The 17,804-nt window shown below is 57.0% G+C and overlaps 5 protein-coding genes across 5 annotated transcripts in view; 2 read left to right on the top strand and 3 right to left on the bottom strand.

Annotated features, from left to right (window-relative positions):
- Positions 1-706: 706 nt before the first annotated feature.
- Positions 707-5,383, bottom strand: PTSG_10791 (uncharacterized protein; the record flags this gene model as incomplete). The annotated part of the gene is made up of 9 exons (XM_004988700.1): positions 5,198-5,383; positions 4,879-4,986; positions 3,733-4,682; positions 2,877-3,463; positions 2,400-2,609; positions 1,968-2,135; positions 1,585-1,704; positions 1,040-1,308; positions 707-791 (listed from the first exon to the last, which is right to left on the bottom strand). The coding sequence occupies exons 1-9, from the start codon at positions 5,335-5,337 to the stop codon at positions 707-709; spliced, it is 2,637 nt and encodes an 878-aa protein (XP_004988757.1). The 5' UTR covers positions 5,338-5,383.
- A 76-nt stretch (positions 5,384-5,459) lies between these two features.
- On the bottom strand, positions 5,460-6,954 carry PTSG_10790 (uncharacterized protein; the record flags this gene model as incomplete). The annotated part of the gene is made up of 5 exons (XM_004988699.1): positions 5,460-5,485; positions 5,810-5,850; positions 6,076-6,185; positions 6,418-6,534; positions 6,835-6,954. The coding sequence occupies 5 exons, from the start codon at positions 6,952-6,954 to the stop codon at positions 5,460-5,462; spliced, it is 414 nt and encodes a 137-aa protein (XP_004988756.1).
- Positions 6,955-7,585: 631 nt separating this feature from the next.
- On the top strand, positions 7,586-12,559 carry PTSG_10789 (uncharacterized protein). Its single transcript, XM_004988698.1, has 7 exons — positions 7,586-8,145; positions 8,545-10,129; positions 10,360-10,938; positions 11,160-11,285; positions 11,424-11,562; positions 11,780-11,897; positions 12,140-12,559. The coding sequence occupies exons 1-7, from the start codon at positions 7,670-7,672 to the stop codon at positions 12,219-12,221; spliced, it is 3,105 nt and encodes a 1,034-aa protein (XP_004988755.1). The 5' UTR covers positions 7,586-7,669; the 3' UTR covers positions 12,222-12,559.
- A 176-nt stretch (positions 12,560-12,735) lies between these two features.
- On the top strand, positions 12,736-17,100 carry PTSG_10788 (adenylyl cyclase-associated protein; the record flags this gene model as incomplete). Its single annotated transcript, XM_004988697.1, has 14 exons — positions 12,736-12,774; positions 13,115-13,231; positions 13,460-13,693; positions 13,831-13,947; positions 14,086-14,120; positions 14,318-14,394; positions 14,709-14,768; positions 14,964-15,061; positions 15,396-15,476; positions 15,675-15,740; positions 15,985-16,100; positions 16,322-16,469; positions 16,661-16,795; positions 17,017-17,100. The coding sequence occupies 14 exons, from the start codon at positions 12,736-12,738 to the stop codon at positions 17,098-17,100; spliced, it is 1,407 nt and encodes a 468-aa protein (XP_004988754.1).
- Positions 17,101-17,662: 562 nt separating this feature from the next.
- The window catches only part of PTSG_10787 (uncharacterized protein), a gene marked incomplete at its 3' end in the record, with an annotated part of 2,445 nt that continues 2,303 nt past the window's right edge, over positions 17,663-17,804 (bottom strand). The window contains exon 6 of the mRNA XM_004988696.1: positions 17,663-17,688. Coding sequence (XP_004988753.1) covers positions 17,663-17,688 — 26 coding nt within the window. The remainder of the gene's footprint in view (positions 17,689-17,804) is intronic.

The raw sequence follows: 17,804 nt of genomic DNA, 5'->3' as shown, positions 1-17,804 counted from the left end.
TTGTATTGCTGTTGTGGGGCATGCCACTCACAAGAGGAAGATGATGGTGGTCGCGGAAAGACAGTACCAAATGCCCATTACCAAAAGCGAGACAGCAGTGCCACACCCACATGTGCGACGTGGGTTGCAGCAGCTGCTGCACTCCCTTCACAGATGCATGCAGGTAAGTCTTCGCGCCCATCCACCTCAGCCACTGACACAACAGCAGCCCAAGCAACAAACAACACGCGCTCATGAATCAAGAGACAAAATCACAAGAGCCACACGTAAAACGTAAGGGACGGGGCAGGTGTCCTTCTCGTCAGTGCTCAACTAAGGCAACAACAACAACAACAACAACAACAACAACAACAACAACAACAACACCAACAACGACAAGTGACAGCGGCACGGTTTGAACAAGATGTGGAAGGAGCACGCCTACACCCGACCAGAAAAGAAGATAACAATGAACCATCGGCTACAAGTTGAGGTTGCAGCGATGACTATCAGTGAAGAGGTGACAAGAGATATGGCCCAACGCCACAGGTGCAGGCGAAAGGAGAAGGTGATCCAGCGATTGCAATTGGAAGTCAATCAGGGAATGGATGGATGAATGGATGGATGGCAGAGCCATTGGCGGTTTCAGAAGGATACTTGATATGGGGATGGAGGTGTGTTGATAAGCTGGAAACGGTAGTGTGCACGTGTGCACGTGTTGGGTCGTTTAGAGGTTCTCATCAAACTCCAGCATGTTTGCCTCGCGCGAGAGGGCCGTCTCGGCCTCACGCTGGCGGCGGCGCGACCGTTGGCTGTAGTCGTGATCATGGCGTGAATGTAACGGGGGAGAGGGGAGAAACACAGGTCGGGGTGAGATGTCGTGTGTTCGTTCAGAAGGACAGTCTGTGCCATGCACAAGAACAACATCTTGCTTGCGCATGAACACATCCACCAAATGGATCATACACACGCCAACACGCATACGCATCAATTCACACACATAAAGACACACACACACACATCAAGACACAGACACGCGCATCCACGCATTTGCACTCACATGACGACGACGGCTGCGACGGCGACGCAGATGATGAAGACGGAGCCAACGACGACGAGGACAACGCCAGTGCCAGACATGCCGCCAGCGTTGCCGCTGCCATCGGAGGAGGTCTGGTCCTCGCTGCGCACCTGCTCCGTGACAACAGATGCAGGGTTGGCGAGGAGAGACTGGTGCACGCAGCGGCGGTAGAAGTTGCCACTGCCAACGCCAACGTAGTCGCGAGGGCACGTGTCGAGGCACTGGCCACCGTACTGGAAGCGACCGTTCTGTTGTGTGCGGAGGAGGAGGAGGAGGAGGAAGGGTGAGTGAGAAGCGAGCGACAATGCGATTGTGATGGCGCATCACAAGCAGTTGTTGGTATCGCACACATTGAAACAACACTGACAGCAACCGATTGCACACATAACACGCCATGGACAAACAAGCATGCATGCATGCACAGCATGCAAACGCTGTTTGTGTGTGTGTGTGTGTGCGTGTGTGTGTGTGTGTGTGTGTGCTTATTTGTTCGTGTGCGCACGAGTTGCGCATGCCATGCGTACCTTGCAGACTTGGCAGAAGCCGGCCTGGCGCCCGTCATGCTGGCACTCCCAGCAGTTGGCATCGCAGGAGCACGCTGAGCCGTCAGAGAGAAGCGCGTCCGCCTGGCACAGTTGAGGCGCCTGCAGTCGTGGGCGAACGGCCGAGTGTGATTTGGGGTGCATTGATTGTGAGCTGAAGGTCATTGGAGATGGTGGCAGTGCTGCCAACGTTTGGGGGAAACACACACACACACATACACACACACGCACACACACACTCGCTCACACACACACACATAACACACACACACACTCTCTCTCTCACACACTCACACACATACATAACTCATGTGCACACGAAAGACACCCAAACACGCACGCGGATCACACATCACGGCATGTACCTGGCAGAGGCAGGAGGCGCAGCCGTTGGAATCGAAGATGTATGTGGTGGCCTCGTCGGAACGGCAGTTGCAGATGTCTGTGGAGCGGCGGGCAACAGCGTGGGGCTCAACAGCAGCAACGACAGCCTCGTCCTCAACAGAACGGCGGCGGTTGATGCAGAAGCACAGCTGTGGGGCACAAGACAAGACAACCCAACACAAGATGGGCAAGTGAGTGACAAAGGAGGACAGAAGCATGAGAAGGTCGTACGCGTGAGAGAGGGGGGTTGTAGCGAGTGGGGGGAGCAGATACGATGGCAGGAGGTCAGATGGCAGCCTCATTCACACAATGAAGCGCTTTCAGTTGCTGCTCCGCAAAGTACACACATGCACGCACACACACACACGCACACATGCACACGCACACACATGCACCCAACGTTGTGCACTTACGCGGTGGTTGCAGTCGGGGTCGTAGGCGCGCTTCGGGTAGAAGGTGTAGGAGCCACCGCAGCGACGGTCGCATTGCTGGCGGCTGCGCACACGGTTGGTGTAGCAGACGGGAAGGGTCGTGGTCGTGGTCGTGGTAGTCGTGGTCGTGGTAGTCGTAGTTGTCGTGGTTGTCGTCGTCGTCGTCGTGGTGGTGGTGTAGCAGAAGCAGAGCTGTGTTGATGGTACAAATCAAACCCCCAAATTGGGTGAGTGAATGCCATAGGTAGTTGGAGACAAATCAAAGCAACAATGAGAGCACGCACAAAGAGAGAGTGTGTGTGAGTGAGAGTGAGAGAGTGAGAGAGAAGAGGGCCGCAACCACGCGGCAACCGCACAGCAACCACACAGCAATTACTGTTGCATGCAAGCATCAGACAACAAACACAGCACGCCCAACTTCGCCCCTCTCTCCCCTCCTTGCGTGTGCTTTTCGCTTACGTTGTTCAGGCAGAGAGGCAGGTACTCGGCGGGGCCGTAGAACTCGTACAGACCGCCGCAGAGAGAGTCGCATGCAGACTCGCTGCTGATGCGGTGCGTGTTGCAGATGCTGGGGGTGGTCGTGTATGGGGTGGTGGTCCGGCGGGTGGTGGTGGTGGCCGGGGGGCGTGTCGTGGTTCGCCTCTGCGTGGTGGTGGTCCTTGGCGGGCGAGTGACGGTGGTGGTGCGGCTGGTGCGGGTGGTGGTGGGGCGAGAGGTAGTTGTCGTGTAGCCGTCCGGGACGCAGGCGCAGTTGATGCAGCCGTCCTCAATCCACGTCAGCTCGTACGAGCCGGGCTTGCAGCGGCACTCGCGAAGGCGGCAGCGCGGGGTGGAGGTTGGCGCGCGCGTGGTGGTGCGGCCAGTCGTCGTTGGCGGGCGCGTCACAGTGGTGGTTGAGGCACGCGTGGTGGTGGTGCGCGTATCGCGTGTTGTGGTACGGCGTGTGGTGGTGGTTGGGGAGCCCTCAGGGCAGCAGTAGTCGCGGGCGCCGCAGAACGAGTCATCGGGGCAGGCGTGGCCATCGCGGGCGCAGTAGATGAGGGAACCTGTGTGTGTGTGTGTGTGTGTGTGTGTGTGTGTGTGTGTGTGTGTGTGTGTGTGTGTGTGTGTGTGTGTGTGTGTGTGTGTGTGTGTGTGTATGTGTGTATGTATGTGTGCATTTGGTGAGAATGAGGAGGATGAAGAGGGGAGCATTTCATGAGTTGGGAACAAGTGTAGTGGTGTGTATAATGTCACGAGCTAACACATGACGCGTGATGACAGAACCACGACAACAATTTCACAACTTGGCCATCTCTCAGCCCTGCATGCTTACCGGTGTGGTCGCGAGTGGGCGCCCAGCCGCCGCAAAGGCCGCTGTCTGTCGTGGTGGTGCGCATATCGCGGGTGGTGGTGCGCGTATCACGAGTGGTCGTGGTGGGGGCACGCGTGGTGGTCGTGGTGGGGGCACGGGTGGTAGTGCGGGTGGTGGTCCTGCGGGTGGTGGTGCGCGCCGTGGTGGTGGTGTAGCCCTCGGGCACACAGGCGCAAGTCCAGCAGCCATCCTCGATCCAGCGCTGCTCAACAGAGCCAGGCTTGCAGCGGCACGTGCGCGTGACGCACTCGGTCGTGGTGCGGCGGTCAGTGGTCGTGGGGGCACGAGTAGTTGTTGGGGCGCGAGTAGTCGTGGTTGGGGCACGAGTCGTAGTGGTGGGGGCACGGGTGGTCGTTGGAGCACGGGTGGTAGTGCGGGTGGTGGTCCTGCGGGTGGTGGTGCGTGCCGTGGTGGTGGTGTAGCCCTCGGGCACACAGGCGCAAGTCCAGCAGCCATCCTCGATCCAGCGCTGCTCAACAGAGCCAGGCTTGCAGCGGCACGTGCGAGTCACGCACTCGGTTGTGGTGCGGCGAGCAGTGGTCGTGGTGGGGGCGCGGGTTGTGGTACGGCGCGTGGTGGTCGTGGTGGTTGTCGGAGGGCGCGTGGTGGTGCGGGTCGTGGTGGTCGTGGGAGGACGAGTCGTCGTGCGCGTGGTCGTGGTACGCGTGGTCGTGGTGGTGGGACGACGGGTGGTGGTCGTGGTGGTAGCGCGCGTGGTGGTGGTAGCGCGCGTTGTGGTGCGTGCGGTGGTGGTGCTGGCAACGTTGTAGCTGCAGCAGTAGTCGCGGCCGCCGCAGAAGGAGTTGGTGGGGCACGCGTGGCCGCTCTGGCCGCAGAAGATGAGGTCGCCAAACTGGTCGAGCTCGGGCTCGTAGCCGTCGCACGCCGTGCGCGGGCTCACCGTGGAGTATCTGGCGAACACGGAGAGAAGGACAGAGAGACGGAAGCGGGGTGGTATGGAATGAATGGGGTGAGGCTTCGAAACAAACACCAGCGACAAACATCAGGTACAATACACGCACACGGCCGAGCACACACGCGCACTACCAAGTACACACGTAGACGCACAAAATACACACACACACACATGCACACATAAAAACTCACGGGCCAACGTTGGGGCAGGTGTTGGGCATGTCTGGGTTGCAGTCAGATGGGCCAGAGTCAGGCTGGACGCAGCGGAAGCCAGGCTCAACGGTGCAAAGACCGGAGCAACTATAAGGTAGGAAAGAAGAGAATGTGGGGGCACGGCGTGAGATAAACGGTGCAGGAGCCAGCAAGGCGCTCATTCACGTCAACGCACAGCACAGTTAACCCACACAAGCACAAACACACAAGGACACACACACACAAGAGCACACAAACAAGCACACAAGCACACGCACGCCACGCACGCACACACACACGCATGGCACTCGTTGCTCACCCATCGCGGTTGAATCGGTTTCCATCATCGCAGTACTCGCCGGCGTCCAGGATGCCATCACCGCAGCGCTCAGCAAAGGCCGTGGTGGCGGTGCCAAGGAGCAGCGCAAGGGCTGCCACGGGAACAATCCAAGTCCTCATGGCCTTGAATTTGAGTGACGAAAGAGCCGAAAAGGTGGCTTGCTTGGTATGGAAGGAAAGGTGGGTTATTGGAACTTGAGCCGGGTGTCACAGCAAAAGGGCTTGGTATCAGGTGCTTGAGACTACTTGCTCGGGCAGTAGAGAGAACCTGCGTTGAGAGGACGGGAGTTTGGTTTGTGCGTCAGTCAATGCAAACTGCGTGTGGTGTCTGTGTGGTCTTGTGTACGTGTATTGTGCCTGTGTGGTCTTGTGCTTTGTCGAGTCTCTCTGGTGCTGCTGTTCTTGGATAGTGGAGGATGGCGAAATAAATGAACCACTCCAAACCAAACACACACCACCACGAATAAACCATCGTACACAGAACACCAGGTGCAGTGCACAACGAAAGATGAAGCAATGTTGCTTTGACTCCCCCCCCCCCCCAACGTCTGCTCCATAAGGCATCATCATCACCATCATCACCGCCTCTCACGATCATCGCCCACAGCGACTACATACACGCACACGACAAACCTGATTGGCGCGGGGGTGGATGGAAAATGGCCATGAAAGGGTTGCGTCGGGAAAAGCACGCGAGCGATTGATTATGTGGCAGTGGCCGTGTGTGTGTGTGTGGTTGAGTGGCTTGCTTTGGCCGAGCTTGGCACGAAAAGAGGAGACTCAAGCAATGCAGGGAGGGAGGCCAAAACACACTGCAGCAAGCGCGGCAAAGGGAGCGTGGTTGACCGGGCTCGGTACCTTGGCAGGGTGATGGCGGTGAATGCCTGGAGACGGCTCAGCGTGCGTGTCCCTTTGCCAGTGAAGTTGTCAGGGGCAACCAGTAGTTGGCGGTGCGAAGAAAAGGTTAGCTCGACAAATGGAATGACGCCCAACGACGAAAGATGAACAAAAAAGAAAGAAAGCAACAAGGACATGACAGGACGCGCGAGAGCACACATACACACACACACACGCAAGCACACTCATGCCCACACACGCAAGCGCCTCCAAGCAAACTGGGCTGGGCTTGCCATGTTCGCAACTTACTGCTGTCGCTGTTCAGTAGCGTGGTCGTCTCGCTTGACACGCGAGTTATGTTACTTCGCGCTCGCGAAGAGAGCCGAAACGCACCACCACCACGACAACGCCGCTCCGGCTCCCACCATTCCATTGAGCTCCCCAGCCGACCGTGCTCGTCGCCGTGCTGCGGCCGCATCGCTGCCAGTCAACCACCCGCATCGCGCAGATACCGTGCGTTGTTGTTGTTGTTGTGGATTGTGGTTGGTGGTGTCGTGTGTTGTGTGGTGCGTGTCACAGATGCCTGCCTTCGCCACGTTCGCTAACCATTCGCCACGTTCGCTTACCCTTCGCCACGTTCGCATCGAACGCTACTATTCGCTATCCCGTTTTGGTGCGAACGAAAGTTCGCTGTTGAGTACAAACGACATCATAAAGCGTGTACAGTAGTTTTTGTGATGTTTTCAGCTATTTTTCGACTATGCTACTATTCGATGCAACCGCATCGTTGCGAATGGATGCAAAGTCCGATGCAGCCACCGTTTTGTGCACGGTGCACGGTGATTCGCCACCTCCGTGTCCCACGGCACAGCAACGCGCACGACTTCGTGCCCGCTTCATCTTGCTTCGGCAAGCGACGACGCAACGCACAAGCACAAAAAAACTGGGCTGGCCACTGCTGCAAAACACAACGCGATGATGGCGGGAACGCTGTCACACGCACTCACATGTCACTGCGTCACAGTAAGCAGGCACGGCAAGCAAGCAGGTGTGCAGCAGTGGAGAGAGAGGCTGTCACCATGTCATCATGTCATCATTCACCACCCTATCAGTTGCGCTCCCTCATTTTGCCTTGCTTCACCAAGGCCTTGCTTCTTTGCCGTCACATCGTAACGTGAGCAGCAGCTAGCTGTCCAGCACCGAGGTGAGCTTGTGTTGCGTGTGCGTTCGTCGCCTGTCGTCACCAACCACTCTAGCCACCCAGCCAGCAAGCAAGCAAGCAACCTTTGCCTTCTTGTGTGTGTGTGTGTGTGCCTGATGCGCTCTTGCTTCGCCACGATAGCAGAACACATTATGCGCCTATCGTGATTGGTTCACTGATGCTGATGATGACGATGCTGGCTGGGTGGTGAAGCAAGCACAAAGCACAGCTCACACACACGAACAAGGGGAAAAAAAACTCACTGCACAGAAAAACTTACTTCTCCGCCACCACTGCAAGAGCAAGCGCAGTGCCCATCATCACACATCTCACGCAAGCACACACAGACACACACACACACACGCACGCACATACGCACACGCACACCGTCTTCTCCTTGTCTTTCTCATCGCCATGTTCATTTTCACACCCTCCCTTTCTCCGCAGCTGACAGACAAGACTGACACACAGGCAAAAGGAAGATACATCTTTTCAGGCAGGCCGCGGTTACACACACACACACACGCACACACATCTCATCGATCAAGAAGGCACAACTTGGTCCTCACATCTACGCACACGCAAGCTCACCGCGTTTTTTGTGAAAAGATGGCACGGCAATCCACACAAGCCATGCTGGCAGCAGCGCTGCTGTGCGCCCTGGCGGCAGTCACCATGCTTCCGGCCACGGCAACCGCAAATGGCGACGTCACGGAGTACTGCGGCAACGGGCGCGTCGACCCCGGCGAGGAGTGCGACGACGGAAACCGCTTCGACCACGACGGCTGCTCTGGCATCTGCACCATTGAGCCTGGTTTTGAATGCACGGACTCGGCCCTCGGCTCCGTCTGCACCCCCATCCAACACGACTACTGTCTCGCCGGCAGACCGTGAGTCACGGAAAGGGAGAGGGTGTATGTGTCTGTGATTTGGTGTTTGATTTTGTGTGTGTGTGTGTGTGTGTGCGTGTGCGTGTGTGCGTGTGCGTGTGGGTGTGTGGGTGTGCGTGCGTGTGTGATTGTGCGTGTATGTGTGTATGTGCGTGATTGTTTTGTGTGTCTGGGTGTGTGGGTGTGTGTGTCTGGGTGTGTGCGTGCGAACAAGCTTGTGTTTGTTAGTTTTGTTGGGGTGTTTCTCCATGCGTGTTTTAGCGACCAGTGTTCGTACTGTTGTGCTTGCATGCACCATGTTCCCCTCTCAGCCCCCTTCCTCACCCCACCTCTCCTCACCTCCTCAACCTCATTCAACCCCCCCCCCCCCCAATCCAAATCCTCCCGCCCTAACTGCAGCAACCTTGCCGATGTGATTGGGTCGTACGCGGACCTGAGCCAAATCTTCATGATCCTGCAACGCGACAACCTCCTGGGCGACCTTGCTGCGTTGTCCGACGTCACCGTGCTCCTGCCAAGCAACAGCGTCCTCGCCCGCGTGCTCACCTGGGAGGCCGTGCTCCGCTTCTACGGCCAGCCCGAGCGCGTTGCACGCCTCATGCAGCGCCACACCATCATCGGCAGGTATACGTACGCAGACCTCGTCGCCGCCGACGGGCAGTCCCTGGCGACGCTGGCTGGCACCACCATCCGCATCAACGTCGTTGGCAACCAGGTGTTTGCGGACGGCTACCTTGTGACGAACAGCCAGCTCGACGCAGTCAACGGCATCGCGCACATCTTCTCCGCCGTGTTCACCACCTCCACCACAACCACTACCACAACAACAACAACTACCACCACAACAACAACAACGACCACCACCACCACGGGGCCAAACCTCATGGACGTGTTGGAGAGCTACGCAGACTTTGCCCTGTTTGCGCAGGCCGTGCGCGCTGCGGGCCTGCGTGACTTTGTTGCCAGCACCCCAGGGATCACCCTCCTCGCGCCCACCAACGCCGCCATCCACCGCGAGTTTGACACGGACGACCTCAACAGCCTCTTCGCCCACCCGGAGCACCTGCGCATGGGCGTGTACCGCCACATCCTCACCATGTCGCTTGACCGGGCGGGCCTTGTGGATCTCTCGGGCCAGCTCGTCGACACGTTCTCTCCCTCGGACCCCGTGTTTATTGACACGTACGGCAACCTCATCTCTGCCAATGGCATTCGCATCACCAACTTCGACCTGCAGGGCTCCAACGGCTTCCTGCACACGCTGGACGGCGTGCTGGTGCCCGACATGTCTTACCCAACCACAAGCAGTTCCTCCACATCCACGTCCAGCAGCAGCTCGACCGACACCACCACCGAGACATCCACGTCCAGTAGCAGCTCAACCGAGACGAGGACAGTGACCACGTGTTTCGAATGCTCCACATCGTCGTCGACATCCACGGAGACAACCTCTGGTGAAACCACTGCCACCAGCCCCTTGCCCAGCACGGAGATGAGCTCGTCCACAGAGTACGAGAGCACCAGCACAGCCCCCGCTGGGCCCACCGTCATTGACGTACTGCGCGCACACGCAGACTACAGTCTGTTCGTGCAAGCGCTTGAGCACACGGGGCTGGCGCACCTCCTCAGCACCGCCCACACCATCACCGTGTTTGTGCCCACCAACGCTGCCCTTCTGCGGGACGTTGGGCAGGAACAGCTGGAGCGCTTGCTTGAGCGGCCGTTGCTGCTTCGTGGCATCCTCCTTAGCTACATTGTTGGCGACATCATCGACTACCAGGAGCTGCTCACGCGTGACGGTGATGACATCCGCACCTTCCTTTTCCATAACCCGCTCACCGTGGGCGTGTCTGGCAACATAGTCACCGTCGACAATGTCCTTGTCACCAACTTTGATTTGCCTGCAAGCAACGGCCTCATCCACACCCTTGGTGGCGTGTTGCACCCAACGCCGTTCTTCTACATTGAGGGCAACATCCTCGAGGTCAGTTCCAGGCATGTGTGTGTGGGGGGGGGGGGGGGGCGTTGCTGTTTGTTTGCTTTTGTGTGGGTGTGTGTGTGTGTGTGTGTGTGTGTGTGTGTGTGTGTGTGTGTGTGTGTGTGTGTGTGTGTGTGTGTGTGTGTGCTTGCTAGCTTGTGTTTGTACATGCAATGCCCTCCGCGCGATGCCCTTTTCCTCACACTCCATTCCCACCACACCACCGATGACCACAGGTGCTTGAGCAATATGCCGACTTTTCCCGCTTCGTGGGTGCAATCCGCAGTGCCGGCCTCGCCCCCTTCCTCACATCCGTTCGTCGCGTCACCGTGTTCGTGCCCACCAACGACGTTGTTGATCGTCGTTTCCCCTCCGAAGAGGCTTTTGCCCTGCACGTGCGCACCCTCTTCAGCCACTTCTCCTTTGGCGTCTTCACTGGAGATGACCTCCGTGGCATGGATGGCGAGACGCTCACCGCTGCCAATGGCCGGCCCTGGCACATCCAGAGCGACGGCACCCAAGTGTACGTCAACAACGTGCAGGTTGCAAACTTTGACATTGAGGGTGCCAACGGCGTTGCACACGTTGTGCGCGAGGTGCTCCTGCGCCCGGAGACGACGGTGAGCACAACCAGCACCAGCTGGGCACGTGACAGCACGACGCACACCACCACGCCAACCGATCCCCCACGCAACCCGCGAAAGCGCCGTGATGGTGGCACTGGCACTGGCACTGGTGGCAATTGTAACTGCAGTGACGGCGAGATTGCCACATACACATTCGACGCCATCGGCTGCGCCACCTGCACCTGCCAGGTCCGTGCCGTGACATGATGTGTTCTTGTATGTGCGTGAGGGGCGGGGGAGGGGCGGAGGTGAACGTATGTTTCATATGTGTGTATGTGTGTGTGTGTTTGTGTTTGTTTGTTTGTTTGTGACTGACTGACTGGCTGACTGGCTGACTGACTGGTTGCAAGTTCAAGCTCTGCTCACGTTGTGTTTTTATCTTGCGTTTCGTATTTCCTTGCCAAACACAGGTACCCCGCGTGTGCACTAACAATATTCTGCAAGTCCTCGGTAACTATTACGCCTGCGCGTGCCCCTCGGGCTGCACGGAGTGCGACTACACCGACAACGTCCCAGGCACCTGCCACCTCTGCCAGGTGTGTGTGCGTGTGTGTGTGGTCGGGGAACAGGGCGTACCAGCACCTCTTCTTCTTCCTCTTCCTCTTCGTCTTCGTCTTCCTCGTCCCACCATCTGACCATGCTCAAAATTGCTGCCTCTCTGACTTGCTTTGCAGGCTGGCCTTGTCAACTTTGATGGCGGTTGCTTTGACTCGTGCCCCGATGGCTACATGCCTGTTAACCAAGGCACCAACTACGGCCACTGCGTTCCCGAGAACCTCTCCACCCTTGCCGCTTTCGTCGTCGGCAACGAAGGTACCGTGTGTATGTGTGTGCATGTGCGTATGTGTGTATGTGTGTGTGCATGTGTGTGTGTGTGCGTGTGTGTGTGTGTGTGTGCTGGGGATGATTATTGTGTAGGTGTGCGCATGCACGCGGTGCGTGTGCACACAATGTCACTTGTAGCTCCCTCTTCCTATTCACAACCCACTGTCCTGCCTCGTTATCCGATGCCTTCCTCCACCTCTGACAGGCTCCGGCGGCTCGTCTTCCTCCTCTTCGTCCTCTTCCTCTGCTGCCGGCCCTGCGGTGATTGCTGCCGTGGCCCTCAGCGTCTTTGCCATCATCGTCGTCATCGCAGCCTTTGCATTGTGCGTTCAGCCTTTTTTTTTTTTCCCTGGTTCCTGATGCGTCGCGGCTTTGGCTCGAGTGGTGTTGTCGCAGCATGCAACGCTCGTTTGAGCTGCACGCTGTGTGTTGCGCGCAGCCTCTCTACCAGTTGTCTCACACTCACGCCGCATCGCCGCGCCCTTCCCCTCCACACTCACGCGCACACCGGCCATCTCACGCACATACGCTCACATGTTGCATGTTGCATGTCATGTTTTTGCAGTGTCCGCTCCCGCAAGCGGCAGGAGCAACAGCGCGCGACCAGCGTCGAGGCATCCAGCCTCGAGTTTGACGAGCAAATCTGAGCATTGAAAAGGAAACCCAACCGAAGAACCGAAGCAACAACAACTTAACAACAAGAACACACGATGGAGCCAGCACATTGCAGAAGAGATCACCTGCCTGTTTGCCTGCCTGCTCCTCGCTCTTTGTTACCGTTACCGTTCACGGTCCTCCCCTCCCTAATGTTGATTGACACGTGTGTGTGTGTGTATGTGTGTGTGTGTGTGTGCCTGTGTGTGTCTGTCTGTGAAGAAGTCGCTCGCCTTCACACACAGCTTGCCTCCGGTTCAAATTCTTGGCGGCTCTTGCACTGCAGTCCTTCTTTCCCGACACCATAAAACTGTGTTTACACGAAACATGCATTGGTTGAATGCGCACTATGCGCACATTTTACTCTTATGGTGGATAGGAATCCATTTCATCCAGAAACAGACAGACAAGAATCCAAACACACACCAACCGCTGACGCCAGCCACAAACGACGATCGATACAACCCAGCACCACTGACTTGACCGACTACCAACCAATCCAGAACCATGTCCAACCTCGAGTCCCTCGTTCAGCGCCTGGAGAAGGTGAGGCCGTGTGTCTGTGTGTGCGTGTCTGTGTGTGTCTGTGTATCTGTGTTTCTGTGTCTGTGTGTGTGTGTGTCTGTGTGTGTGAGTGTGTCTGTCTGTGTGTGTGTGTCTGTGTGTGTGTCTGTGTGTGTGAGTGTGTCTGTCTGTGTCTGTGTCTGTGTCTGTGCCTGTGTGGGCGGGTTGTGGTACATGCATGCGCGCACACACACACGCACACACTCTTTCTGCTTCAATGCGATGACAAGCAACTGAACAACTGATGGCAGCATCAACAACAACACTATCTCACACTCGCTCATTCGCTGCTTGGCCTCTTGTTTGGGTTTGTTTGAAACAGGTTGCTGTGCGCCTTGAGGGCGCTGCCTCCCGCGGTGGCTCTGCGCCCGCCCCTGCCCAGGCCGCCCCCGCTGGTGGCGCCGCAGACGACTCTGCCAGCGTCAGCGGCTACGACGAGGTGTGTGGGTATGGGTGTGGGTGTGGGATGACTGCGCACGCTTTGCGTGCTTGGCTGCGTTGCCCTTTTTGCTCGGCTGTGTGTTCTTTTTGTGAATGCTTGTGGGTTATGCTCTTCCTCTCTGCATTCGGCGTCCCCCTTTCAACTCCTGCTAAACTTTTTTTTTTTTTGGATGCGAACAACTACAACTCACCCCGTGTGCAATCGTTACAACGTGTGCGTGTGCAGCTCCTCAGCGGCCCCTTTGCCGACTTCCTGGCCAAGGGCCGTGCTCTCGGCGGCGACCTTGCCACGCAGCTCGATATTGTCGAGCGTGCCTTCCACGCTCAGCGCGAGTTCATCGTCGTCGCCAGCAAGGCCAAGCAGCCATCCCAGGATGTGCTCATGAAGCTGCTCCACAACACCTCCTCTGCCCTCGCCGAGGTCCAGTCTTTCCGTGAGAGCAACCGCCGCAGCAACCAGGTGTGTGTCTGTGTCTACCTTGACTCCTCTGCGCTGTCGCACGCTCTTTGCAGCTGATTGCGCGTACTTTCGCTGCGCGGCAATCGCACCTTGTGCTTTACAGCACTTACGCCGCTGTCTTTGGTGTTTGATGGCAGTTCAACCACCTGAGCGCTGTGAGCGAGGGCATCCCATGCCTTGGCTGGGTCACCATTGCCCCCAAGCCCGCCCCATACGTCCGCGAGATGAAGGACGCCGCCCAGTTCTACACCAACGTGCGCTCGTTTGTGTGCCTGTTCGTGTGTATGTGTCTGTGTGAACCAAGGGGATTTGCCCGTCAGTGTGCAGTGCGCAACGACCACACTCACCTTACCCCACGGCACTTGTTCTCCCCTCCCTCGTTCCACTGATAGCGGGTCCTCATGGAGTTCAAGGACAAGGACCAAAGGTGTGCACATTGCGTGGTGGAATATGCGCGCGCTCTCTTGTGTGAATGCGTGTGCTCCTGAGCTTTCATCACACACACACACACGCGCGCGCGCGTGCGCCTGTGCACCCATCTCCTGTGCTGCTCCTCTCACCGGTTCTCCAATCACTGCATCCACCCCCCCCCGCGCATTACCACCACCGCTATGGTGCCGACAGCCAAGTGGACTGGGCCAAGTCCTGGGTCGCCGTCCTCGATGGCCTTTACGACTACATCAAGGACATCCACACCACCGGTACAGTTGCCGTGATCGTGCTGCTGGTCATGGTTGTTGTGTTGTGTTGTGTTGTGTTGTGTTGTGTTGTGTTGTGTTGTGTTGTGTTGTGTTGTGTTGTTTGCGGGTGGGTGTGGGTGGGTGTGGGTGGGTGTGGGTGGGTGTGGGTGGATGGCTTGCCTGTTTGTCTGTTTGTGTCTTCGTTCTGCTCGGTGTACATGCATGCACGTCTGGTTCCCAATGCACCACCCCATGCTTCTCCGTCCACTCGTCCCTCACCCATCCACCTCAACCACCACCACCACGTGCTCTCAATTGTTTGCTCGTGCTGCCAGGCCTCGTGTGGAACAACCGCGATGGCGTTGATGCCAGCACTTTCGTTGGCACCGCTGCTCGTGAGTTATCGTTCATGATCCCCAACACAATTGCCGCTCTTACACACCGACAATAATTCTCGCACCCCCATCACCCATCTCATCCACAACCTCCCCCTCCACCAACCACCAACCACCATGTACACCTTTCATTGTTACCACCACCACAATCTCACACAACTATCCCCCCCCCAACCACACTGCCACCATCATCAGCTGCGGCTCCCAAGCCCGCTGCCCCGAAGCCGGCCGCCGTGCCGTCCAAGTCTGAGGGCAGTGATACCCGCGCCAGCCTCTTCGCCGCGCTGAACAAGGTGTGGCAGTCGCAAAGGGGATGGATGGGGCGTGGCTGTACACATCAGCGCCATGATGGCATGTGTATCTGTTTGGGCGGTCTTCTCGACTGTTGCCTCTGTCTCTGTCCCCGTCTCTGGCTGTTCGCCTTCTCCTTTCTGTTGTTGTTGTTGTTGTTGTTTTTTTTTTCCTGCCTGTGTGTCTGCCTTTCTGTGTTGCATTCATTCCGCCACCCCTCCTCCAATCACAGCACACTGTTGTACACTCACGACTTTCATCCCCCTACACCCTTGACTGTTAATGCCGTGGTGTGTGTCTGTGTCTGTGTGTGTGTCTGTGTCTGTGCATGGTCAGGGCGGCGGTGTGACTGCTGGCCTGAAGAAGGTTGAGAAGAGCCAGATGACCCACAAGAACCCAGCCCTCCGCGCAACCTCTGTACGTCAGCACCAACGCGGCAGTGATTGCAGCGATGGCGTTGTTGGTGCTGTGCGTGACTGCTTGCTGTGTGTTTTGCGCTTTACTGTGTAGTTCACCCGCTTCATCAACCCGTTGCTGCTCCTTGTTCACCACTCTCCTCATGTTGCATCGTACCCACGATCGACCAACACTCCACCTCACCACATCCCACCACAGGTGGTGTCTGCATCTGCCGCCAAGCCTACCGCTGCCAAGCCTGCTGCCAAGCCCGCCGCAGCCGTGGTCAGTGCACGCGCCAAGCAAAACCTTGTGCAAAACCTTGTGCGCACACGCAAACGCTGCTTTGCTTGCTCGCTGCGCTGTTTCTTTGATTGTGGGCCATATCACGTTCAGCCATGCAAGTGTGCATCCCCCCCCCTCACTTCCACACATCCATCCATCCATCCATCCATCCATCCATCCATCCATCCATCCATGACTTCCACCCTTCTCTCGACTCCCTCCCATCCACCGCTTCTGTCGCAAGCAGAAGAAGGACCCCGTCTTTGAGCTCGTGGGCAAGAAGTGGACTGTCGAGTATCAGGTGGACAACCACGACATTGTCATCGAGGGCAACATCAAGCAGTCCGTCTACATCTACAAGTACGCACCAGCTGTGTCCTGTGTCGTGCGTGTGTGTGTGTGTGTCTGTGTATGTGTGTGTGTGTGTGTCTGTCTGTCTGTCTGTCTGTCTGTCTAGTGCATGTGCGTGCTGTGGCATCTTGCGTCGCACACCTCACACACTCCACACCTCCTCCCACCCCCATGCTTCTGTGTCCAATCAACGCCACCATCCAAACCCCATGTCTGCGTGTTCACTGCAGGTGCGAGAAGACGACGATCAAGATCAGCGGCAAGGTGAACAGCATCACGCTGGACAACTGCAAGAAGGTCGGCGTTGTCTTTGACAGCGCTGTTGGCGTCTTTGATGTCGTCAACTGCAAGAGCGTGCAGGTCCAAGTTGTCGAGAAGGTACGAAAATATGCAGTGGCAGCATGTACCATGCGTTGCGTGTGCGTCTATGTGGTGGGTGAAATAGGTACTTTCTGTATGTGTGTGTGTGTGTGTGCACGCATGTCTGATGCCCGTCCCTGAAATGTTCTCACTTGCCCATCGTATCACCTCTCCTCACACTCCACCACCTCTTCTCTCTGCCCTGCCAGGTGCCGACGGTGTCGATTGACAAGACGGACGGGTGCCAGGTGTACCTGAGCGCCACGAGCCTGGACACGGAGATTGTGTCTGCCAAGTCGTCCGAGATGAACGTTCTCATCCCAGAGGGCGACAACGGCGACTACGTCAGTCATGCAATTTTGCGCGGAGGAGAGCGGGGGGAAATGGGACAGGAGCTGCTGTTGTTGCAGGGTGGAGAATGAGGACAAGCGCGCGCGCGTGTGTGCGTGTTGGTGTTGGTGGCTCAATTGTGTGTTGGTGTGCGTTTTCTTGCTGGCCCCGCATGCCTGGTTTCACACACCTCACGCCCACCACTGTACATGCTTGTGGCTTTGCATGCCAACAGAAAGAGATGCCTGTGCCCGAGCAGTACAAGACGAAGGTTGTCAACGGCTCCCTCGCCACAGAGGCAACAGACATTGCCGGCTAAACCCGTCCAACGTCCGCAATGCCCCGTGCTACTCGTGCTCACATACACACGCGCGCACGCACACACACACACACACACACACACACACACACACACTCTCTCTCTCTCTCTCTCTCTCTCTCTCTCTCTCTCTCTCTCCCTCTCTCTCTCTCTCTCTCTCTCTCCCTCTCTCTCTCTCTCTCTCTCTCTCTCTCTCTCTCTCTCTCTCCCCCCATATGGCTGCTTCACACAAACAAGCAAGCGCGATAACCACCGTCCTTTCTTTCGTCCCCCATGTGCCCTTTGTTCCTTGCTGTTATGTTTGGCATTCGTTGCATGTGCCTCTACTGTGGATGTGTGTGGCTTTGTGTCGTCCAATTCATTTCATTTTCCTGCCACTGCACCACGTTATGTTTTGCTTTGGTGTTCAATCCATACAACAACAACATTCTGCATGCAAGTCAATCAATCAATCAATCAACAAACAGCAGCAGCAGCAGCAACAACAACAACAGCAATCGAAGTTATGGTGACAATCAACCAACGCAAGAGCGAATGAGCCTTCAGATAAGTGTGAATGCGTTTATGGGGCATTTGATTTGGTGCTGGCTGCGCTTGCCGGTGTGTGTATGTATGTGTGTATGTATGTATGTGTGTGTGTGTGTCTGTGTGTGTGTGTGTGTGTGTGTGTGTGTGTGTGTGTGTGTGTGTGTGTGTGCGAGGGC

Source organism: Salpingoeca rosetta, assembly GCF_000188695.1.
Source record: "Salpingoeca rosetta unplaced genomic scaffold supercont1.34, whole genome shotgun sequence".
Taxonomy (NCBI): Eukaryota; class Choanoflagellata; order Craspedida; family Salpingoecidae; genus Salpingoeca; species Salpingoeca rosetta.
This window is presented reverse-complemented; position numbering and strand designations above follow the sequence as displayed.